At 40.5% G+C, this 24,898-nt stretch overlaps 1 protein-coding gene across 6 annotated transcripts in view; it reads right to left on the bottom strand.

Moving 5' to 3' along the window:
- MYO3A (myosin IIIA) overlaps positions 1-24,898 on the bottom strand; it is a 126,860-nt gene that overhangs the window by 11,004 nt on the left and 90,958 nt on the right. For 3 of the 6 annotated variants that reach the window (XM_027781755.2, XM_027781756.2, XM_055806054.1), the window contains exons 23-33: positions 24,683-24,853; positions 22,456-22,535; positions 22,284-22,325; positions 21,749-21,826; positions 19,544-19,749; positions 17,281-17,392; positions 14,875-15,037; positions 14,141-14,227; positions 10,996-11,119; positions 8,924-9,902; positions 8,101-8,239 (exon numbers count right to left, since the gene is read on the bottom strand). In XM_027781755.2, coding sequence (XP_027637556.2) covers positions 8,101-8,239; positions 8,924-9,902; positions 10,996-11,119; positions 14,141-14,227; positions 14,875-15,037; positions 17,281-17,392; positions 19,544-19,749; positions 21,749-21,826; positions 22,284-22,325; positions 22,456-22,535; positions 24,683-24,853 — 2,181 coding nt within the window. The remainder of the gene's footprint in view (positions 1-8,100; positions 8,240-8,923; positions 9,903-10,995; positions 11,120-14,140; positions 14,228-14,874; positions 15,038-17,280; positions 17,393-19,543; positions 19,750-21,748; positions 21,827-22,283; positions 22,326-22,455; positions 22,536-24,682; positions 24,854-24,898) is intronic. The other 3 variants (XM_055806055.1, XM_055806056.1, XM_055806057.1) reach the window with 3 other exon arrangements.

Below are 24,898 nucleotides of genomic sequence, written 5' to 3'. Positions count from 1 at the left end.
ATCTTGGCTCATGCATTGTACTATACGTATGAGCTATACAAAAGAACTGAGGGGACAGAAATACCATGTTGGGGCAGGCAGTCTTCTAAGTCTGGACCTCCATTGTTGCTTTTTAAAATTAAATATAGGGCTGAAAATGCAATTCTGCATTTTGTCTCCAAATTACACAGTAAGTAAAAAATAGTTTGATGGGTTTAGCTTGCTTTGTTTCACCGGAAAGTGAACCTGTGATTCCCTTCTGCCCTTAGATTTGTGTGTTCATTGCTACTGAAATACAGCTGACATGATAGTTGCCTGTATTGGATAACTCACTGCACAAGGTAAAATTTGCTTTTTTATTAGTTGCTGATCATTCCAGAAATCATTTACTTAGCAGAATTAAAGGTGGAAGGCAAATTAAATACCCAAACCTGATAAATGCTGAGTTTGATGAGTTTGTTTTCCAGATGGACTATACCTTTCTGCAGTAGCCAACGAAACAGAAAGGAGGAGTAAATTCACTTACTAATGGGCCAATTATGTTGCTTCTAGAGTCCATTACAAAGAACAGGTTTTTACTGAAGCCCAGTCTCTCCATAGTAAAATATCTTATAGCCTAGTTTTCCTTAAGACTTCAAGTATCTCTAGCAAGATCTGGCCATGTGCTTCATATGTAAAAGGAAAACTGATGCTTTCTATCTAACAAACATCTAAACAGATCTGTTACAACATTGATACGAAACCCATTCACAACATTAGCTGTCCAAGTGCTTTGGAAATGTCAGGCTGGCACTATTATTATCCCTATCCTACTAGCAGTGTAAACGAGATACACAAAGCAAGACACACCGAGACTTGCTTAAGGTTATGTCCCAGTTAGTCATTAACACAGCTAAGGAGCTGGACTGAAGGACTGTGCCAAGACTCCCCTCTCTGCAGCCAGCCCATGCCTTGCGGTTGTATCTACCTGAACAGGTGCCGTCTGTGCTGCCACACATGCCTTAGAAGGAACATGTAGGAGAAACCGGAAACAAAAACATTTGATGCTCCACAGACATTCCTTTTTAAAGGTTTTAGCAAGAGGAAGACAGGCTGAACAAACACGCAGTGAGTACTCAGTTAGTCAAAAGAAAGAGATTTTGCTCTCGTGACCTGGATGCTTTGCTTCTGAACCTCAGCAGTGAACGTCAAACACGCTGTAATCTATGCCTAGGAAGTTAAATCTCTCTCCTGCCCAAACCTGAAGCAGACTGTCAAAACACATTTGATCAAATGATGATGGAAGGTTTAATAAAAGTTAAGGTCATTCTGCCTGAGAATGAATGAATTACAGAGGTAAGGGTCAGCGAAGGCATGTGAATAGTGTGGCTGCCAGGCACCATTAAAGAAGGTTTAGCAAATCTAAGGAAAATTCCTTATTCCTATCAGTACCTCAGCTAGCTCATTTAACACTACCTCAGAGGTTCCTACTTAAGTTGCACACACATTCTTTGACTCTATGGTATTCAGTTACAAGGTATTACTACTTTCATACTCACCCCTCACTGAAAGCTCCAAATACACTGAAAAAATAAGAAGAGGGACAAGGAAATTTAGGACAAGCTCATTTAATTTATGTGTATCCTGAACACCAGCACAAACTATGGAAATTGTGGAGAGCTGCATGAGCTTGAAACATCCAAGTATGTGCAAGAAATGCTTGAATAAAGATAAGTCAGTATCAACAGCTCTTTAGGCTGAACTATGTCTGCACATTCTGACATACAATGATAAGCTTAGAAGACAACAATCTCAAGGAATCAACATCCATGGATGCTAATGTAAATTAATGTATGACTTACAACAGATCTTATACAGAAGACTAGAGAAATAGTGTGGTTACAGCTGTGATATGCATCTAAGTGATGAAAGGTCTCTTTTATTAGGACACCTGGAGAAACAGATAAGCCCATCTTCAGGTCATTTAAGTGTAATGTTACATGTTTGATTCAGCACTGTTCCACATCTTACAGGGACAGAAGTATAAAGCGTAGCTCAGAATAAAGCAGGAAGAATAACGAGTAAAAGCAGTAATTGTATGGGTTTTGTAGAGAGGGTTGGGAATAATCAGAAAAATGCAAATATAGTGACTGGAATTCCAGGGCTTGATAATGAGAAGTTAACAGGTATTACTGCTTACAACATTTATGTACATTCCTTTTCACTGTCCTAATTGTACGCAGTGTGAGGATGTAATTATTCAAGTTTGGCATGTGCACATAGAAAAGCACTGCTCTTTAATATTCTGGTTAGTGATTGTTAGGTATTGTTTATTCATGGAATGTTTACCATGGCCAGATTTGGAAATTACAGTTGATGGGTGCAAACTCTTAGCAATCTGGAAAAAAACAGAGCAATTATTCTGGCACAGACCTAGAACTAGCAACTGCAAGAGACCGAGAACTTTCCAATTGCATGCAGCAGGAGTTGAGAGTTTGATCTCTTGGCCTAAGTCCTACCAATCACACTGAGGGAAGCAGTTTCAGTCTCTGGCTGACACTAATACTCTCATTTCTGGAGTATGGTGACTGGAGATTATTGCTATTTAAGAGAGGACGTTTAAAGAAAATGCTGTACTCCACTTCCGTGACCTTCCAGATCTTATGCTCTGCCACAGATCTGACCAGCTCCCAACACTCCGTGTACGTCCTGGCTGTATGGTGTCCAAAGGGTGACTCTAGTAGCCGAGAACAATCAGACAGCAGAAGCACTTGACTACCCTGCTTTTCTCCAGTCCCACGCCTCAGTGCTCCCTGCCTTGCAAAGAAGAAAGACCAGCCAGAGAATACTACTCTGCTCACCCAGTGCCACACAGGCTCCCTTTTCCTTGCAAAGGCTGCCCATGAAGCCCCCATAAATAGTGCTGTGTAAAATATCCTGGATGAAAACCCTGCCTGTCTCACCACTTCTTGTAGCTGAAAAGGTCCTCAGCTGTACTGGAGTTCCTCGTACTGTGTGAATTTCATTCTAAATATAGAAAATTATCTTCCTGAGATTTTGTACTTGAACTGTCATTTAATACTTAGAAGGATGGGCACCATTATTCATCTGGAGAAAAAAAGAAAGAATTTGCTCCCCTAATGGTCAAATTCCCCTCACTTCAAGCTTTGACTTCAAAAAACTTGACAGTGGCCATTTGTGCATCTATTCTGACACCACAGTAACCCAAGGCTCACTAGCAGTCCAAAGGTGCTGTCCTGGGATGCAGTCATTACATTTAGCTGAAAACATTTGGCAAGCAAATATAACCCACTCAAGAAATCTGAGCCACAGAGAATATTGTTTATTCCAGGAACCTTGTGCAGCTTGCTTTATGCATTTTTATAAAAACACATTCACTTAAGAACAACTTAACCTTGTGGATTTAAGACTAATTCAACCTTTCTCCTCATATGTTCTTTAAATTGCAGGCTTTGTGTTTTTATTAAAATAAATAGTTTTGAAAATCTGAATGTGTCACAGCACACCACCCAGCTGCCCCACAGTTCCTCCCCTTCTGTGGGTAGCAATGTAATAAAATATTTTATCAGAGGAGTCGGTAAGTTCTCAAACTGAACAATGGCCACCTGCCCACAGATGAAGACAGACAAGTATTCCTATCTGGCATACAGCTATAAAATACAATTCGTGTGTTATAGCTGTAAAATGACATATAAAACTAGTGAAGCTGAGGAAGAAGTGTAAATAAATGTAAATGACCAAAGTAATTACAAATAGGTAAATACTACATGATTTAAAGAACAGCTAAAGCTCAACAATCCTTGCCTTCATAAGGGCAGGACAGCAAAGGTAGCCCTAGAGGGAAACCTGCATTAAAAGCATATCCATCTGTAAATGTGTGCATATAAATTGTACTGTAACACACCATGTAGGCAAGAAGACAGGGAGGCTCCTCCCTGTTTAATAGACAGTGGATCACTCACCACGTCTGTCTGCTTCACTTCAGCGTGACAACCTGCAGTACGCTACCGCAAGTCTTTGTTTTATGTAGTTATCTTGCTGTATTGCATACAGGAAGAAAGTACAGTATCCAGAATGCTGGTAACTCCTGTGTTGTAGACAGTACAACCTAAATGAACTAAACACAGCATATTTTTACTTAAATATTCCCTCCACTAGTTAGATCATGTTTGCTATAATAAAAGTCTACTTTAGACAATGCAGTTTTGTTATTGAGCTTTGTAATGCTTAGGCTCCAATCGGCTCACAGGCAAGCTGGGGAATTACTGCAGCGTTACCCTTGTAAGTTATATGTTACCCTTATTTCAATATCCTGCCCATTGGTCTTAGCTGGAAAGGAAACGGTTTTCCTGTTGTGTGAATTATGCTCAAATGCAGAAAAAGAAATTTCACATTCCACACCTAGAAAGGTCTCTCAGTGGACTGATTAGCCACAGGGATGTGAGAAGTCAAGGCTTGCATCACTCCATACCCCAGGTGGGCGGCTGAGCCTGGTATCCACTGTCAAACCCACAGTGTTGTAGGGAGTGAAGTTTCCCATCATGGCCAGCAAGGCTAGCAGAACACAGAGCCTGACTAGAACCTGGCTGGCTTTCCTTTACACTTTTTTGAAGTTCAGTGTCTGGCAAAACTCACCTTCACGACATCTATCGTGAGTAGCTACATTTAAGTCAACAACAGAACACTGCGAACACAAACTACGGCTGCCCAGCTCAGACCAGCCGGACAGGAGGGCCAAGGAGCCAGACCTAGCTCAAAGGATAATAACTGCCTCTTGTATAAAGGGAAAGATGGCTACAGAAAGACTGGGAACAAGAGTTCTGTCAAGAACTCTACGAGGGCTGGTTTTGGGGTGGTTTGACTTACTGGAGCAGAGCATTCGCTAAGTGACGAGCTGGACAGCAGTAACCCGGCTGGGAGGGATAGGTTGGTTTGAGATAGAAGGTACCAACTCATGCTTTACAGTGTTTAAGGGCTCGTAGGACAACTTTAGCTGGCTTGTGCTTTAGTGGCAAATTTCTCTGTAGTGAGTTCTGTCATTGCTTCTTAGTTGAGTGGCACCCATTTCAGCTTTGAAAAGAGTAACTCCTCCTGAGCTCTGTATTCACCTTGTCTATTTGCCAACTTAAAGCAATTTAATCAAAACCAAAAGCATGTGTCCACCATATTTATTTTGATAAAAATATTTTGCTAAAATTCCGCACAAGTATGCTGGTTTGGGCTGGGATAGAGTTAATTTTCTCCACAGTAGCTGGTACGGGGCTGTGCTTTGGATCCGTGCTGAGAGCAGCGCTGATAACGCGGGGCTGTTCTCGTTCCTGCCGAGCAGGGCTTGCGCAGCCCCAAGGGCTTTTCTGCCTCTCACCCCCCACCAGCGAGCGGGCTGGGGGGGCACAGGGGGCTGGGAGGGGGCACAGCCGGGACAGCTGACCCCAGCTGACCAGAGGGACATTCCGTACCACATGGCATCATGCTCAGTACGTAAAGCTGGGGGAAGAAGGAGGAAGGGGGGGACATTCGGAGTGATGGTGTTTGTCTGCTCAAGTAACTGTTACACGTGATGGAACCCAGCTTTCCTGGGGATGGCTGAGCACCTGCCTGCTGATGGAAAGTAATGAATGAATTCCTTGGTTTGCTTTGCTTGTGTGGCTTTTGCTGTACTTATTAAACTGTCTTTTTCTCAGCCCATGAGTGTCTGATTTTTACTCTTTTGATTCTCTCCCCCATCCCACTGGTGGGTAGGGGGGGGAGTGAGCCAGTGGCTGTGTGGTGCTTACTTCCCAGCTGGGGTTAAACTACAACAATAAGCCATAGTGAAATGAGTATGCCTTGACTACAAAGTATGTTTTAATCTATATGAATCTGAGCATTCCGGACTCTTTCTGATGCTTCCTACTGTTTTACAGTTATGATTGCTATTGCTGACTTCCTTTTTACAAAAGCCAATAAGTCAAAATATCAAATAGTTAATTTTTGCACCCATAAGATAAAGAGAAGAAAAGCGTGAGCTTGTAATTAATCAGAATTTTCTTAAAGATTTTGCCTGATGCACAAAAGAGCTAAATGCTGTCATGTCACACATGCAGACATTTGTCAGGAGAAAACAAAGAAAATAAATACTCCTTTTGTTAAGACCACACAACGTTAGCTTGTTCTTATTTCCATTTATTCATTAAAATGAGGCCAAAGACGTGGTCTCTTGTGCAACTCAACAACTGTTTCAGTGTTGTCTTAAAAAGCATTGTGACTTGGTTCAAAGAGATGTATGACATTTTTCGTGTCAATGTTCAAAAGGCTACAACTCAGCACTTTCACACACTTTGCCATTGGAAAACCTCTGCATTATGACACCACGGATTTTTGAAGCACTGGGACATTTTCAGAGATAAAGGGTAGCTAAGTGTCTGACTGATGACCACTCTACAGGGTTGCCTGCAGAGGTGGCTAATCCTGGCATCCTTTCGCCTCCTGCAATGCTACTTAAATTTATAGCAATGTGAAGGGTAGACTTTGTTGTGTTTTGCACATGGCATGAACATACTGGTACATTTTCACCTCGTTCACTTCTGTACGTAATGAGATCTTTAACTGATAAAACAGGGATTTGTGTATTCCCTTTCCCTCTATCTACCTCTCTTCTCTAGCTTCTGTAGGAAAATGTGTGAGAACCAAGAGTTACTTTCCAAAGCACGCATTTTTAGTTCCTCAGATTTATCTTGTCAAAATCAGCAACATTTGATAGAGAACTCTGTACATTGATGGCAATCAGAAACATTGCTCTGTCTTTAATGAAAGATCATGGCACTTAGATTTCCACTTCACATTTGTTTTCTCTTGCAGACTGGTCTTTGAAAGAGCTGAACTATGTGAAGTATCTACCAGCAGCCAGTTTACAATTCAAGGTTTAGCTTTTGTAAACACCAAGCCCTCCTTTTAGCAGCTTGCCCATTTGAGAGGGCGGTATGGTGGGGGTGAAGTACTTTTAGGATCTCTTCAGTGTAGCCATGGGAACACAAGGAAGTTTCAGCATACGTGACAGCTGAATCCACAACATTATTGTGAAAATAGTACAACTAGCTCTGGGCAGCAAGGGACAGCCCTGCATCTGATCTCTGCTGTGCAGGAGCAAGCAGAAATCTTCCCCAGAGGCAGTGCAGTGGCATGAGCTGGCAAAACCCCGCTGCAGAAATGGAGACCCACCCCATCATCTGCCATGTTTATCCTCATTTTCCTCCACAACTGCAGCCCCAAGACACAGACTGAGGAAATCCCATGTTACATCTATTCCAAGTGAAGGGGCTTGAGCTGCTCAGTCAGCTCTTTGTGGACCTCTCCACGGGGCACAGATCTTCATGATCTATCTGCATGCTCTGAATTCCATATCTTCCACCTTTATTCTACCAGCATTCCTCCCCACTGCCACCTAACCTGCTCCAAGTGTGCCTGCATTTTAGGAGCCCCCACTGCCCACATTAACTGGAATATAAATAATTTTGGAGTATATATTCAGAGGTAATGTCCTCTTAAGTGTGCCAGTTAAATGGAGTCCAATTATTAATAAAACTTTATTTATAATTTTAAGGACTTACCTATGAACATGGGTAGAAGTTTTAAATTTTTATAGCCTCAGTAGCTTTTGTGGCTGGCTAAAACTTTACTCAGCACATATGTGACAAACTTTAGTAAACTGTTAGACATAGTACCTAAAAAATTTTTGTTTTTAACACATAGTCCTGTATCTTACCAATAGCACACACAGTTCAGCAACATAGAAGTAAAAAAGAGCCAATGTGGAATTTTTACCAAATAAAAGTATTCCTAGAGATGCTATGTCTAGGTCTTACAATGATTCATTCACCAATCTTAAGCAGCACTGAAATGAAATACCAAGAAAAATGGTAAATAAATAAATTCCAACCAGGCTTGGATTTTTCTATGAAAACTATGTTCCAGACACGTACTGATCTGGGGTTTAGTGCAAAAATGTACAACCTGAATTATATGAAAAGCCAGAGCTAACTCTTACACTGTTCCCTGGCCTTTAAAAACATGACTAGGAGTCACTTCTTGACAGTCCTGTTTACAAATGAAAATTCTGCTAACAGTAAGGTTCAACATTACCTGGCTGACAAACATGAGAAGAAAGTTGGCCATTAGCTTGCTTATCTTTGGACAGCATCACGGGTCTCAGCTGATGTGACAGTATCATTTCATTCAATTTTTGCTGCAGTGCTAAGTAGTCTTCAGATAATTTTGATATCTAAAAAATATAACACAGGAGTTTACATTATTATAGAAGTATACACGTTCCAAAGTAATCAAAGGTAAAATAGTGGACTAGAGAATGAATTCAAAAGGTATTGCTCCACTGACTGCAGTGTAGACCCCTACCACATTTACCTCCCCATCTCCCTTAAAACAGAAGGAAAAAAAAGGGGGGGGAGGGGAGGAAGAAGGAAAAACCCCACACACCGGAAACTCCACACTGCAGCCCAGCCCTGGAGCTGCTTCATATTGGTTCACATGTGAGCAGACGGTACCTTGCTGATGCAAAATAGCTTCTACAGCTGTAGGCACACTTCTCTGCACATGTGAGTCTCTGACACAGCAACTTCTAGTTTTATTTACAGAGATATTTCATGAGGTTACTGAATTAAGGGTCTTGCCTGGCAAATGCACATTTCAACAAAGGCAAAGCTTCTGCATTTAACATAAACTAGGTTAAGACAACATAATTTTTGCCACTGCTCTTTGTCTTTCCCTCCTTCCTGAAAAGGGTATTTTCTCTTGCAGCCCAAAATATGCATTTTTGTAGAACACCCATTCCAAAATCTCAGTCTTGGAGAGTAAAACCTTGGTGCCACTGAAGCCAGTGAAGTAACTTTGCCATCCCGTCACTGCTCAGAGTATTATGCTCAACATATGTGGCTTACAAGCTTCTTACCTGCCGTGAAAAGGCTGCCAAATCACAAGCCTCTTTCTCCGAGTTTCCCTTCAGTGTCTTAGAGACTTCAGCTTCTGTACTGGTGCTTTCCCTATCTTTTCTTATTTGAGGATCATTATTCTGAACGCATACTGCTTCTGTTGGCTCCTTTATAGTTTTCTCTTGACTTCTGCAAGGCAGTTTCCCTTCTTTTCTGAGTTGTCCCCTCCTTCTATAACACCTGTAACTACTCTGTATAACCACTGCTGCCTTCTCTTTGTCTTCTGAACCTTGTTTTTCTGCTTCAACTTGCTTCCGTGAGCCTCTTAGTGACACCCTTCTTATAATTCCTTTACCTCCTCTAGGCATCACTGCTTCATGTTTCAGGTGGTTTCTTTCCACATCCCTTTCAGTCCTGGGCTGGACAACAGCAGATTCGTGATTCTGCCCATCTGCACCGAGTGTGTCTGGATTACCTTGCTCTTGCTTGGGCTTAGGTTCAGCTGTGACTTTGACTGAAGATTTGCTCAAAAACTCTTCCAAAGAGGTCTGTTCTTCACCTTCACCAAAACTTTCTGCTACAGGGTTCTGCTTCACAGAAGCTCCTTCTCCTTCAGCAGATGTCCTCTGTTGCTCCCGTACATTCCCTGTGTCACTGTACCCTGAGCACTCGTTGTCAGTAACAGCATCAGCTTCATCTTCAGTCTCCTCATTTGCTACTTCTTCCAGTGTATCATTTTGAGCTGGCTGCAGTTGCGCCTCAAGGAATTCCACAGCAGATAACTCTTCCTCTGCTATTTTTTCACACTGTTCCTTTATTTTTACATGGACTCTGTAGCTTCTGTAATGGCTCTGAACAATGACAGCTGCTTCTTCTTCATTTTTAGGAAGGGCACTCTTCACTCCAGCTGGACTCCCCTCATAATCTTGAAGTTCTTCATCCTTTTCCTTTTCGCTAATGGATGCTGCATTTTCAGTTTGTTCCTTACTAAGTAATTCCCTGAATGGAACAGAGTTTTGGGCAAAAATTATAGCTGAAGGAGATGAAGGATAGCAACAACTTTATAACTACCTTTGGTGATGTTTGTGTACTAAATGGCAATTTGATACATTGCAACATGGGAAAGATTTCGTGGGATTAAAGAAAACAAAACAATTTCTGTCTTTCTGATTATTATCATTATTTCTTAAAGTGAAAAGGGACATAATTTAAACTCTTCACAGAAAATTGCTAGGGGGAAAATTTAGGGTGCATGAGGGCTGATAAAGTAGTAAAGAATTAATTTAAATGCTAAAAAAAAAGAAGGCAGAAACACTTTAGCACCTCAAATATGTATAAATGCACAAAATCCTAAATGTATTCATGAAAGTAAACTGTCTCAAGACATACTAGGAATGAAAAAAAGAACGATGCTGGGCATACGTCCAGGTCACATTGAAAGGGCCTATTCCCTAAACTGTCTTTGTTACTATGAATAAAATTTCAGTGCCAGGTGAAATCTACCACCCTCTTCTTTCCCTCCGAAAGACTCTGCACTCCCTCACAGCTGTTTTCCACCTCTCTGGACTAGTCTCCACCTACCTAAATGCTATCACTGAAAAAACAACGGCGATGAGCAAAGTGCTACTAGCTCCATTTCAGAGACTGGGACTGCACATTGCAGAGAGATTTAGGATGTGATTCACCTCACCTAATTTCTAGCTGTTTGATTTGAGCAAGACATCCGGGTTCCCGCTGTTATCACCTATGCTTGTCTGAAACAGTGACTTGAGAACAGATCCTTGCACATGGCTATTGTCTCACCCTTGCCTGAGCATTTTTTTTATGATGAGCTAGTTCTAGAAAAAGACTCGTCTACAGATCACATTAACATTACAGGTAAGCACAATATTGTTGATCTTTCCCCTAAATATGCCTTTATTCTCTGGTCTTAAAAGTATGAGAAGATTGGCTACTGACATTAAAAATCTCCACATAAATGTACATTACCTTTGCATACATGTCTAGATTAATCCTAATCTTCACTTTTATCTTTTATCACTGTTCTTCAGTGACACATTTCAGTGACATAAGAGATAGAAAATACTACTACCTGCTCCTTTTGAAGATCATCCTCTCCTTATATCCCCTGTAGTGAGACTGAATTGTTATGGCTGCTTTGTTTCTTGTCTCAGTTAGTTCTTTTCTCTTCTTCCTGAGTAAGTACCCTCTGGCAACTGACACAAATTGTAATACAAAACAAGCTTAGGCAACAAGCAATGGGTGTCCCACACATTTCAGAGAGTCAAATGATAACAGCATTGAACAACAAATAAGGAAATACGGACAGGGGTGGTTATTATGATTACGTTTCATCTGGAATTATTCTGTCCCACAAAATTTTTTTTGAGATTTCAGAAAGCTGTACCCATTCTACATGAGGATACATACAAGCTTTTTCTTTGTATTTTATTTGACTTAAGAAAATACAGGAAGATGCAGAATGAAGCAGAAGCATAGTGCTATATAAATGCCTCTGGAACACAGTGCTCGCAGCTTCGTGTACCTGCTCTGCCTGATTCAGGCAATTATTTGACTCAGTCTTTCATTTCCCTGGGAAATGCCTGATTATAAGGCTACAGAGATTACCAGGCTCTCTTCTGGCACAGGCGTGGAATTAGCTGAACATTCAATAGATAGAGAAAACTGGAAAATTTGATAGCTCAGCAGTTAGAGAATACTTAGCTCATGCTCCTTTTTGCAAAGACTCATCCGTCAGAATGAAAAAGCTCAGCATGAAAGATGTGCTAAGCTCCACAGTAGTTGGGTGCAAGGGTAACTTGCTACTTGTGCTTTGTGGGAGGTAAAAGTTCAAGTTTCTGGTGTGAACAAGGATGAATAAGGACTTGGGTCTTCTGTAAGATGTGTAGGCACTGACTAGTGACTCCGGGCTTGATGCAGCTGCTGGCATCTAGGTATCTACTGCCATAGCAGAGGCATCTACGTAGAGCTGGCAGAAAGAGTCAGACAGACAGGACTTTCTGGAGAGAGAAAGCTGGGTATACCACATGAAATAAAGCTGTGGAGGCCAGCAAGATAACCTAGGGCATCTCAGATGACACTAGGTACCAATATGGGGGCAAATGAGCTGTGCATTTGGTGGTTTTGAATAAAATAAATCAAACTATAGGCTCTGCTGACTGTAAGAGTTGTTTAGACACTTAGGTCAGTTGTAGACATCTACACTGAAGTGTCTTAATCAGAAATTGAATTGCATTCAGAAATGTTGCTTCAAAAATTCCTGAACTTGCAAATAATTTCCTAATGGGAACTGGCACAGTCTCCACAGTGCTTGATTTGGACAAGTCTGCAGTTCCAGGAATTCAGCACAAATCTGCTAATCCCTGGCAAATTAAAAAGAGCACAGCATTCTGTTAAACTCTTAATTCCAAATGCAATGCTGTGACTTGGGCGGTTTAGGTGATTTAAGGATTCAGGTGATTTAAATACCCTGAGGAGATGGTAGATATGGGAGCTCTTACTCCAGCTCTGCTGACAGTGGTTTGTATCAGAGGGAAAGGGTCAAGCTCACTTAAGAATGGGAAGGGAGCACAAGCAGTTTGTTCTAACACATTCATATAACTTGGTGCTAGGGTTTCTTTGCTTTAGTATACCCCTCATAATTTAGACAGCTTGGGATCCACTAGGTGCAGTGGTTCTGTGTAAGAAGCACTATATAAAAGGGACATAAATGACATCTTGATAATTAGATGCAAGGTAAAGGAACCCAAATACTTACTAGGAGTAGTACAACTGGTTTTTATACTGCAGTCTGACAGGGCCTTAGGAAAGTGCAAATTGTAAAGTACTTGGAACACTTGTAGAGTTTCTTGGACTTCTGAGCCAATCCTCATTTCATTTGCATACAAAAGCTACTCAACAGGAGTTATTTTGAAATAAATCAAGTTACAATGTCAATGGACATGCCAATATAAGCTAATTCTGGGCTTTTTAGACTTATTCTGGACCACCTCTGAAACTTCCCGAGAACTCAGTTAGGAGATAGTAACTGTCTAAGCTTTGTTTTCAAACTGAAAGAGGAATTTTGTATTGCTATAGAAATACACGGCAGGGGTGGGGTGGGAACCTGAGAGAGCTAAGTATAAATGGGCTTCTATTTTGTTCTGGCTTCTTGTAAACTGAAAGAAGTTGAAATGAAACTGCACACAGGACAAAGTGGACAAGAAGAAACATTGGGGAAATCAACAAATAAAGCAAAGTGGTAAATTCATACTTTTGCATTTGCTCAAAATCCTGATATAATTGACAACTTTCAGAGGTGTCATTATTTTTGGCACGTCACTGGATTTTATTCTGGTTTTCATTTGTTTTCTACACTGATGAAGTTCTGCATCCAACTGCAGAACACGCTCATCAGTACACACTAACATTGGCTCAGTGCAATTAACTGATCAGACAATGATTAAAACCAGCATTGGTGTTGGTATACACTCGTGAACGCATATCTGAGGTAGTTTAAATCTAGATTTGCCTGGGTACTGGCAGCACTACCTTATATTTGGGGTTGCTGCCTTTGCAATTACTGAAAGTGCTGCACAGATTTGTGCCAGCTGTTTTCAGACCTGTGCTTCTCTAGTTGTACTGCTGCTGCTTTCAGAGCTGCCCACACTACATCTGGCTTGGGGACATCTCTGCAGGCACAGGGGAGACAGAAATATAGGGAGGAAAAAGGGTTGTCACATAATATACATCTGGGCCCAAGGTGATAATTGGTGCGGAAAAGAAGAAATATTTTGCTAGGCTGGATTGAGTGATGGCAAAAACCATGAGTGAAATTACAGGTTGTAGTCTTGTCAAACATAACTATTACTGATATGTAACAAATCCTATTCCTAGTAGAGCAGCACACACACACATTATACGCAGTGTCATATGGGGCTTCAACAACAACGGCTGTAACACTTATATTGGATAAGGAGTGAAAAGGCTTTGCTATGGCATTTAACCAGCCCCCTTCACAGCTGTGCAAAGTACTTCTATGCCACTTTGAGCTACAGGTAATGCAATACACCGACCCATTTCAACCACTGCATATAGATACATAATAGATAAATTATACCTCAGAATATGTAAATGAGCATAGTCAATCAGTGTAGCTAGGTAATAGCAAAGAATCTGGATTAACATATTGTGTATGAATAGCACATTTGAAAGCCATGAAAGCAAACAGTCCTTACTTGCTTGAAATCTAGTAATATATTCTTCCACTTTTTTATTACGTTTTGCATTTGTGTATTCTTTACGAGCAACAAACCCCCTGTAAGCTGAAAAGAGATGTCAAAAATGAAATAATCCATTAGTTACACAAAAGGCTGTAAGAATAAAAAAAGTCTGGAAAGAATTACAGACCTCCATTGAAATATTCATAAATATTTTGCAGGCTTTATCTTTCAAAAAGCAAAAGCAAACAAGCACAAGTAAATCTACATAAAACCTACATCTTCCAGTGAGTACAGATATTGTGAAAGAAATGAATACAAAACATAAGAGAATCAGAATGTAAAATAAGATGAAGTTTGAATTGTATTAAAAATTTCAGTTGATGTCTCCATCAACAGTAATTGGTCTTATTACCCAGGACAGTTAATACATTTTATTTTCATTATTATATTATCTAACTTGTCAGAGCATGTCAGAATATTATTAATAACGGTATCATCTGTGCAATCATGTCCTTCCATTGTTAAAATTGCCTTTTAAATGTAACATTGATAAACATAACTTCGGTAAAGAGATTGTCATAACTGGTTAAAAGAAATTTTTCTTCATAAGAACAGTTATCACCAAGTAGAAGTTATTTTGTCATATGCAACAGCGGGAAAACAGCAAAATCCACACCCAGCATGCACATCCATCAACTGTACACATGCATTAGCTTTAAGCAAAATGTTAAATGTTTTAAAGCTATTACCTGACTGTATTTTAATAGCACTTTGTTCCCTTTGCTTCTTTATCTTTTTGTATCTTCTTGAACCCAGCCACCCTCTGACACAAGCTTGAATCAAAATAATCATGTCAACTGTCTCCTTCCGCATTAAATTTAGCTGCTCCACATGATAGTATTTGAGGAATACCTTAAAAAGAGGATGCAGACATGCAAAAGTTTTAGTTACCCTCCCAGGCCTTGTATTCACTCAATTCATTTAACATCAACAAGAGTTACACGTTGCTTTCAAATGATGAACAGACTCTTCAGATGTAGTACCTAAAGGGTCATTCTTATTAAATATAGCATTTTCACTGTTTGGGGTATTAGTTTACCTTACTCTCCCCTTCAACATATTTTGTCAGTCCCTGTTTATTCGTGCTTTCATGGGAGGATGTTTTAAAGTGCAAAAATTCAGTCTGTAACTGTAAATCTGTTTGCAAAACTATGAGGCTGACAGTTTTGCTAACCTCGCAAATCTGATGTGCTTTACATAAATGTGATGAAATCTGGAACCTTCAACCTCTCTGCTTCCCAATTTAAATCTAAGGCATTGTTTATTTACTGAATTGTTTTTATCAAGTGTGAAGCTGATATAACCCCTGAAAAACTAGTCCAGCACAAGGGATACAAATACCTTCCTGGTGTATATGACAATAAAATAAAATGTGTAGAAAGAGCTTGTGCAATTAAGACATTAATTATTCTTATTTTGCAGAATTCCCCTGATCTTTGATCACTAATTGGTACAGATACAGGTTAACCCTAATTAAAGTAAATGTAAGCTACAGATATGTGAGCTTCAGGCTGTTATTTGGAAAACACCAACAACAAAGAAGTAGTGTGCTGAAGAAGGGAAACAGCCATTGAAGCCACAAAGAAAGGAGCAGGACCAGGCATAGGCCCGGTAGTTTCTCCTTTCTGAACCCCTCCATCCCTACTGTGCGTATGTGATAACAGTACCTCGCTCACACCCTCCATCTCAAGGGGAATAAAGCCCAAAGATAAAAACTACCTATCGGCTAAGGGGGAGCACCCACCTGATGTTGTAACACCTCCATGCTGTGTCTAAACTGATAAAAAAGGCTTGCCTGTCAAAGTTATCCATACAAACTGCCTTCATGACTGTACAGGTATAAAATCTTAACTCAGAAAGTGCTCTGTGAAGCTCCCTCTCAGCTGGCCCGAGACCCCTTATCATCGTCACAGAGCGCTTCTCCTCCGAGCAGGTCGTGTGTCTATTTACTTTGTCCACTTACTATAATGGGTCGATCAACTTTGTAGTCTATTTCTTTACCTTTCTGTGTGTTGTTTATTATAATACTATCATAGGTGATCAACATATGATCACTACTTCCATTATATCAACAGGGACAGTGGTTTGCTTGTGAGCAGCGATTTATGGTGTTTTATTAATCACATTAATCACACAGTGAGTCCTAGTGTTTGGTTGCACCGCCCAGGTCTATAGCTGGTAAGTGGATTCCCCAGCCTGGGTAGCAGGTGGGAAGCCTGTTGAGTCACAACGAGATCTCACATCTCCAGATACGCTTCCTTTGGCTGCATGTTGTCTATTAGCCTCACTAAGACAGCAGAGGGAAATAAAGGTTGAGGAGGAGGTAACTTCATGGCTTCTGTCCCACCTATCCAGGAAGATGTCTCAGAAGAACAGTTTTCTTCTACACTGAGGTGATTTCAAATAGGTTGGGATCCATCTCTCTCTCTCTCCATCTCCTTCCTGGGCACTTCTGTTACGTTAACAAAGAGATGTGGTGCAGTACTTGTCTGACGCTGCTTTTCTCTGGCAGACCTCCTGAGATCTGTTAACTGGGGGAGGGTGTGTGAGTGGTGTGTCCCTCTGTGGCACACCGGGAAGACTACTGAACTAGAACCAAAAACAAGAGTATGGGAACAGGCATGTGTTTCTTTTACAATAATGGCTTCTCCCTACTTCACATATATGGGACCATCAGCTCCCTCTTCCCCCAGTGCTCAGCAAAGTGCCACAGAGGCTTCAGGCTGGAAAGCCAAACCATTTCCCTTTCCCTTTGTGAGTCTGATTGCTTTTGGGAAGCAGTATAACTTATTTTCCTTAAGAAAGCTTGGACTAAGCTCACTGGGATCCTTACGACTACATTTTTTGGAAGAAAATGCAAGCAGTGTTGTTGTCATGTTCTGCTTTGCACTGTGGCCTCACTAAAGCTGATCACAATTTTAACACTTTGCAGGGTCAGGATTTCAGCCAGATACCAGTACCCAGCAAACGGTGTGTTTTTTTTAAACCAATTTAGAATGAGAGGTACCCCAACCAAATGGGTGAGAAAACAAACTGCTTAATAAGTTAACATTGACATACTGCAATAATGCAGATACAGTATATTAAAGAATTACTTTAGTTTTTCCAAGAACCCAGTTGTCAAGGCGGGCTTTTTCCAAGATGGCAGCACAGGTTTCTGGGCTGACTGGAGGATCATCATTTGTTTTGTAACAGATGAGGTAATACCTAAAGACAAATATATGATTCGTTATTCCATTAATAGCAAGCAATAGATGCAAATACATTTAAACCATTTGTATAAATAATAAAAACAGATGCATGAAAGAAAATGTAACACTGAAAAAACCAAGACAGCATATGAAAGAAATCGCTTTGATTGATATGCAATGCTGAGAACTCAATCAAAAGTGGATGAGTGGCATATTGCACACCCTGGTGGGTTGTTTAATTCTATAGCAACACCAGAAGGCTTTTAAGAAGTGTGCCACCCAAGTAAAGTAGTGCACCAGCTCATTGCTGCTCTGGCTCTCTGCATTCCCTGGAAGTGATTTCAGTGGCAAAACAAAAATATTTTTAAAGCTTTTCTGCCTAAATTAACTTACTTCATACCTAGAAATGTCATGAAAATTTTGTATCTTATCTCATGTGCTAGCCCATCTACCCTTGAGGTAGTTAACATGATGTGAGATGCACCACATCTCTTGTTACCTCCTTGGATTCAGCTTTGCAGATCCTTTGGGAACATATACATGCTGTTATGACATATCATATGTAAGCACTTAATCTGGCAAATTCATTACTCAGAATTAATTTTGACTAGGAAAAGAGGTCAGGATGTTCACGCATAAAGATTACCCTGGTAATTACCAGCTCAGCTGCTGGGTAGGAAAGTTCTTGTGTGTTCCAGGACTTTCCAAAATGCTCTGTAACAAAGTGAACCATACCTATCTTGTGGTTTTTTAATTCAGGAAAATTACATGAATTATGTGTGCTTCCAGACAGTACATTCTGCTTTTTTCTTGTTAGTCAGCCTTTATACACAAAGCTTGGGTTGTACCAGCTTTAAATAACAGTAACAATTTCCTCATGGAATAATAAAAAAGAGACAATGTTGATTCCTGCCTTATCACCAATTTCTACAGCTTCTTTTTTTTTTTTTTTACTTCTTTTTACTACACAATGAATTGGCTTATGTTTATTCTAATAAAGTAATTTTGCCGTTATCCCAGGTCTGCCTGTAACTCTCAACTATTAAAAAGAAAAAAAAAATGACAAGGAGATAGATGCTTAATAAAAATCCCTTTTAGTTTGAGGGCCATATTCTCAGTGCCAGAGATCTGCACAGCCTCACTGCAGTCAGGGGCACTCTCTCTGGAGAGCTACCCCATTATGTTCACTGCTTTTTGCTCTTTTACCTGAATGGTAAAATATTATAAAAAGCAGTGACCAAAAGCCACAGCACATCTTGGTGCAGTGATAACTACCCTTTCCCATGATGAGCTCTTCCAAATCAGTAAGAGTCCCAGGATTCTTTCCAGAAACAGTGCTTTAAAAACATCACTTTGTCCTCCCTCTCTCTGCTTGTTCACCTGCAACAGTCTGCTGCTAGCTCTCTGTTTCTAGTGCACTGTTACTTTTAAGTGCTGCTGTTTGAATGGGTGCTGCTTGCTTCTTCCCAGTTTTGATACCCATTTCACAGATCTCAGTTCTGATTGAGGCAAATACTCAGGTTCTTTATTTGTAAGAGAGAAGCACAGATTAAGTGCTAAGGATTAATTTTTTGGGGCGGAGGAAGAAGAAATGAAGGAATTAAAAAATCATAGTAAGTTCATTACTCTTCTTCTTAACAAGTGACTAATATTTAGAAATTACATTTTAAACAAAAATATGCACTTAATGAACTTCTCAGCCCTAGATTAGCCATACCACATTATCATCCACCTTGCAGAAGCAGATGCTTCACAATGCTGAATGTCAGGAGCTAGAGAAACTGTTGTGCTCCTTGGATGCTATTGCTCCAAATTCTTGGCTTTAATTTGAAGCATTACATTTCTAAACCTCAAATCTTTGAGGAAAACTTGCAGATTATAAGCAAGACAATTTTTACCAAAACACGCAGGGAGCCTGCAACAGTCACCCTGTTGATGAGATGCATCATTCCGCACCTGGGAGATGAGGTGCATCATCTCCCCCCACCAATCCAAAACAGGTCACTAATCCTGTGCCTGAACTACTGTCATCCAGTCTGTAATCTTCTTTGTCACAGCAAATGGCTTTGCATTTTTTCTTTAAAGACTATGCCAAAGACACTGCTGATGCTTAGCAAACACGGCAGTAATGATAGGAGAGAAAAAGGCTTCTGCACATTAATGTTACCGTTTTATGAAGTTAGCAAACAGTATACGGTGTGAATAACCCTGTCTTCGAATTCTTGCTGTCTCCAGAATTCCTGTGTAACGCAGCTGAACCAACACTTTTTCTTTATCAAACTTGTTTGCCTGGCGGTCGTTGTTTGGCTTGATGCACCTGACAAAATGAGGCTGGCCGACGACCATTTTGGATAACAAATCCATCAGAGAATACTGCAAGAAAGTAACAAGATGTCTGCCACCGGGATATTCATAAAACTTGTATATAGGCCCATGTGTAGCTAAAATTTTATTCCACATGATCAGAATCATGTCCAAACCCATTTACGTTTCAGTAAGCTGGTACTTTAAGGGTACAATTCTAGCTTTGATAAGATCTTTAAGTTACTAGCATATACTACTTGAGAGAAACACTGATTCCAAATGGATGTACTAAATTTTACCCAGAACATTCTCACAAACTGCCATAATATCTCACATACAACAGAAATTTGCCTTACACTTGTTAGCTTCTCCTGGAGCGTTGTTAGGTAATTACAACCCACTTCTTTTTCCTTTTGTCACCTACTTGAAATCCTTATTCACCCAGAAAGTAAATCATCCATGTACAGATGGGAAGTGGAAGTGCACAGCAAGCCAGTAAATATTGTCATCCCTTCATTAGACTGGAGGTAACTAAGGCCACCCCAGAAGAGGGGCTGTTTAGACTGCTCTGACCTAGCATGTGCCATTCATTGTATAGGCTGATGGTGATACTACAGCTGCCCTGCCAAGAGGAAATTTTGAGGACGGCAAAACTACAAGTACACAAAATCACAATTCCAAAGTTGCATGTCTCCACCTCACCAAGGTACCAGGCTAGCAGAGGGGATGCAGTTTGTAGCTCCCCACGCTGAGTCACCTCATCTGGCTGTAAACAACCTTGACTGGTGTTTTGTAAAATTGCTTCACGGGAGGATCTTATTAAAACACAAATGAAGGGGCTCATTCCTCAAGATTCAACCTGATGCAACAGAAAGAGGCATCCAGGAGGTAATGCAGTTCAGCAGTAAGCTGGATGCATGAAACTAGTGTAGGACATCAAGAGCCATATGTTTCCTATTAAAATGTGCAATTCCATTCTGGACAGACGCTGCACCATGCAGCAAAGTGCTTAATTAGCTTCATCACTAGTGTGCCAACAGAACACAAACAAGTAGGACACACTAATGGATAAATTTTTTTTCCACTCAGTCTGAGGTGGCAGATGCTTTTCGCAATCACCCATAGAATTCCGTGTATGAGTAAACCACTGGGGCTGAAGCTGAATCTTCCTTTAAGAGCATTAGCTAGCATGATCTGAGCAGGGATTTCCACTACAGAAAATAATAAGAGAGAAGTGTAAATATAATTAATTCATTTGCAGCCTCTGATGCTAGATGTGTTGGTAATGTAGCACAGACACTAGGTTTGAAAGAGATTCAATAAAGTTTTCCAGCTAGAACTTTAAAACACCATGCAGCTTTGGACCACCATGATACCTAGGCTGAAATTATGCTTCACAGTCCACAAAGCTGTGCAATTGTTTTTACTACACTTTCTTCTTACTGTTCTCTGTCATAGATGTAAATAAACTCTTACAGGTCACGAACATCACCTCAGCCATCTTTATGTTTCTTCTGGGAGAGATGACTAAGAGCTGGAAATTCAGAGCTGAGCCCAGGTCAACCAACCCTGTGCACCACTTTGGAGGACAGAATACTCTCCACAGCTATTTTCTATTGCAAGACCAGCAGCACACCCAGTGCTTGGGGAGGTCAAGAGCACTGCTGAAGGAGCCACAAGGATGGACTCAGGACAGCCTCTGAGCAGTGACCATCAAGATCTTTCTCGGGAGCTCCTGCTTCAAATTAACTTTCCCCTCTTGCTTCTTAAACTCTTAAAAGAAATGCTGTATCACTAATGTCCAGGCTCCCTTTGTCTCCCTTGGTGGAAGAATAGGCAAGTGAAAAATCAATGTTGGTCATCATGTATCACCATGACAGAAATGTAGCTGTGTAATGAGGTACAATTGAAGATGAACATCACAATCTCCTCTGCTACACCATAAATACAGTCCACAAACTCTAAATGGATCACTGTTGACTCTAACTCAACAGGCATATTTCAAAAGGTGAAAGAATAAACATTCATTCTACTCTAGAAAAATGTATTAAAAGATCTGATATCTTACTCTAAAATAAGAAGCGACTGTTTGTGTTTTCATGCTGGTTGTCTCTCTCGGGTGATGTCCAGTATCTCCTGCTTCATTCTATAAAGATGAAGAAAGGAAATGACACTCTTTATCTCTGTTGAGCCTGTAGCACACTTTCCAATGCCACAATAAAGCAACCCTCAGAGATCATAATTAATTAAAAAGAAAAAAAAAGTATTCTAAATAGAAAAGGTTACAGCATGATCACTAGCACAAATCAGTTACACCAGTACATTACATTACTTTGCTACACAATACACAAACGTTCACACACAGAGGACACAATTTGACAATGCAGCATCTAAATAACTGCCACAAATAACCTGACAGTGTCTGAGGTCCTGTCTGTTATTTCATCACCACTGTTATTTTGGTAGTTCTCTAAGGAACTTGACTATACTCCACACCAATATTTTAACTTCTTTTTTTGCTACAATGCAGTTAGGAAACATTTTCTTCCCCCTACAGTTGTTATAAAACTATAGCCAGAAAGAAGGGAAATGTTAGGTTTTACCTCACGGAAGGAATATGAATTGCACAACACAAAGATATCCAGCTAAACAGAAAAGAAAATAGGAGAGGGAGAAAAACCAAGGAAGGGGTTACTTGCTTACTTTTAGTACCAATAACAGTATTGCCTTTTTAGTTTAAGGTTCAGTGCAGAACCATGAAATCAGTTTTCTTACCTTTGTATGACTGATTGATTTCTGGGGGGTCCACATCTGGTAACTGATTGTAGTTTTGCTTTTAGTGTGTGCCAGGTTACCTATGGGAAAATGAAAGAAAGCAACCTACCAAGATGCTTACATCTCATCTAAACTAAAAACTATGCTGAACCACCTTATTCATGCCCCCAGTGCAACCACATGGTTCTTTCTAAAGGTTGTTGACTTTTTCGGAGTATGTCCTCGTTTCCCCTTTCACCCTTGGGTTGGAACAAGCTCTGAAGAAGATGAAGATGGAACATGGGCTGAATTTTCCTCCTTCAGCACTTACGTCATCTACTAGAGCCAAAAAATAAACAGACTGCTGCAGAAGGTAAGAAGATACATCTGAGAGCTTCCATGTGGTTTTACCCTAAGGATGTTATTGTACTATTCTAGTTCTAAGGCTACATATATATTAGTTAAAAAATAAAATAACACTCGTACCCTTCTCTGGCCCTAAGGGCAAGTGACATTGCATGACTCCAATCCACACAGCTACACTCTATACTTCACTGCTCTTTTAACTTCCTGGTAAAAATAAGGTTGTATCTTTCCATAGAGCTTGTTGGAAACTATCGTTGGCCTGTGCTTTCTCTTCAAGTGTGCCTGGGTATTTCTGGGAGACTGCTAGCTGACATGGTCCAAACTTGTCCCAGGGAGGCGTGCTAACAATTAATCAGAATGAGCAATCCCGTGGGAGTGTTTCAGCTACTGTTCACTGGCCCTGTTTGTTTTACTAGCACAGTTATAGTCTTAAGACTCTAACCTTGGAGTTCTTATTCAAGTAATACCTTTATTATGATGACTTGAAGGGCTAGGTGCATTGCAGTGGTTTACACAGACATGAGTCTTCTAAAGGAATAATGAAAGTTCTGCTGAGCTTTCCACCATGTCACTCTATGTTGATAAACACCACCCACTGCTGCATGCTGCCATTGCTTTTGCTAATAACACCTCTGAAATCTCACTCTTCACTGGGAGAGCCTGTAATCTCTCTGTGCTCAGCTACTACCGGTAAGAGGTGGATAAGAGTTGGATAAACAGCTGCAAATATTTGGCATGCTAAGTTAATGCGTCATGTATTTTGTGATGATATCAAGTACTAAACCTCTCTTGGGCTTATCTGAGTATTACAGGGTGGGAAGGAAAGAGACAGGATTACTCACATCTAACTTTAGCTATCTGAAAGCGGGGTGTCTACAAGATCCCCGCTGTATTCAGTGAGAGTGCCACCTTCAGAGGAGATTCATCCCATCCTATGAGAAACACCTGAGACAGGCAAGATGGGTTGGACTCTGGGTAAACCTCTACATTCCCACTGTTTCTAGATTAGTAACTTAGATCAGAAATCTAACTTTTAATTGAGTATAGCTGGATGGTTTGGGTCAGTTTTGAAAGGCTACACACAGTTTCATAACATTTAACAAAGAGACTAAAACAACCTTCAAAATTATCTTGCAAAACATTACGTAAGACTTGGGATCTGTTCTTGGGACCATCTGGGCCCTAAGTTTGGCTCTACAGAAATTATAGTTTACTATCTTAGCAGATATCAACAAGTCAAAAAGCTCAGGCAAGGACACTGAACTCAGTGTTTTCCTAGGAACACTGGAAAACAGACCTTCAAAACCAAATCTTGCATTCCACCAGCAAAGCTCCCTTTGGGAAGAATAGAAACCTTACCAAAACCTTAGTTTCTGTAAGCTATGATAACATTTTAGAGAAATTTCCATTAGGCTCTTCCAATTTAGCTTTGCTGTTTTACTACAATTATATCTCCCATGTAGTTGTACAAGAAAGCAATGTAAAGTACTGATTGTATGGCATCAATGCCATCACACAGGGAGTAATACAACACAATAGCAAACCGGTTGTTAAGACTTACCCATCATCCTAAAATGTCAGGTAGGACACTGTGCAAGGACCTGGTTCAACTAAGGTGCAACTCAGGAGTAATTTCTGTAGAGCCAGTCATAGTCCTCCACCCCGACTTATGAACTCCCCGAGGAAGTGCTCACTACTAGGACCCCATCAGTCACCTATCGTAAAGGACTAAAAGACTGGGGAAACAGAGGAGTGTCTCCTCACTCTTTGCAGCAGATGTTAGGAGCCCCAACCTTGGTTCTCTACTACTTCAAAGAAAAATTGCACTGAGACAAAACAGGCAATTTATATATGCCCTGTCCAAAAAAGGCTGGTGACTTACCTGATCCTTTCTGTTCAGTCCTCAACTCAAGGGATGCACTCCACTCCCTGTCTTGCTCCCCTACCCTGAAGAGAGGACCCTGAAAGAAGCCTCTACCAATTCCTTGGCACTTGACCAGACCAATCCCTCCCCTGCAGCTTGAGATGGTTGGGGCTCCATTCTGTATAGATTCTAGGGTTGGAAAGTTAAGCCACAAAGTGTATAACGTCATCAACA

This window comes from Falco peregrinus, chromosome 5 (assembly GCF_023634155.1).
Source record: "Falco peregrinus isolate bFalPer1 chromosome 5, bFalPer1.pri, whole genome shotgun sequence".
NCBI classification, from domain to species: Eukaryota; Metazoa; Chordata; class Aves; order Falconiformes; family Falconidae; genus Falco; species Falco peregrinus.
Note: the sequence above shows the minus strand (reverse complement) of the source record. Positions and strands in the feature narration are given on the sequence as shown.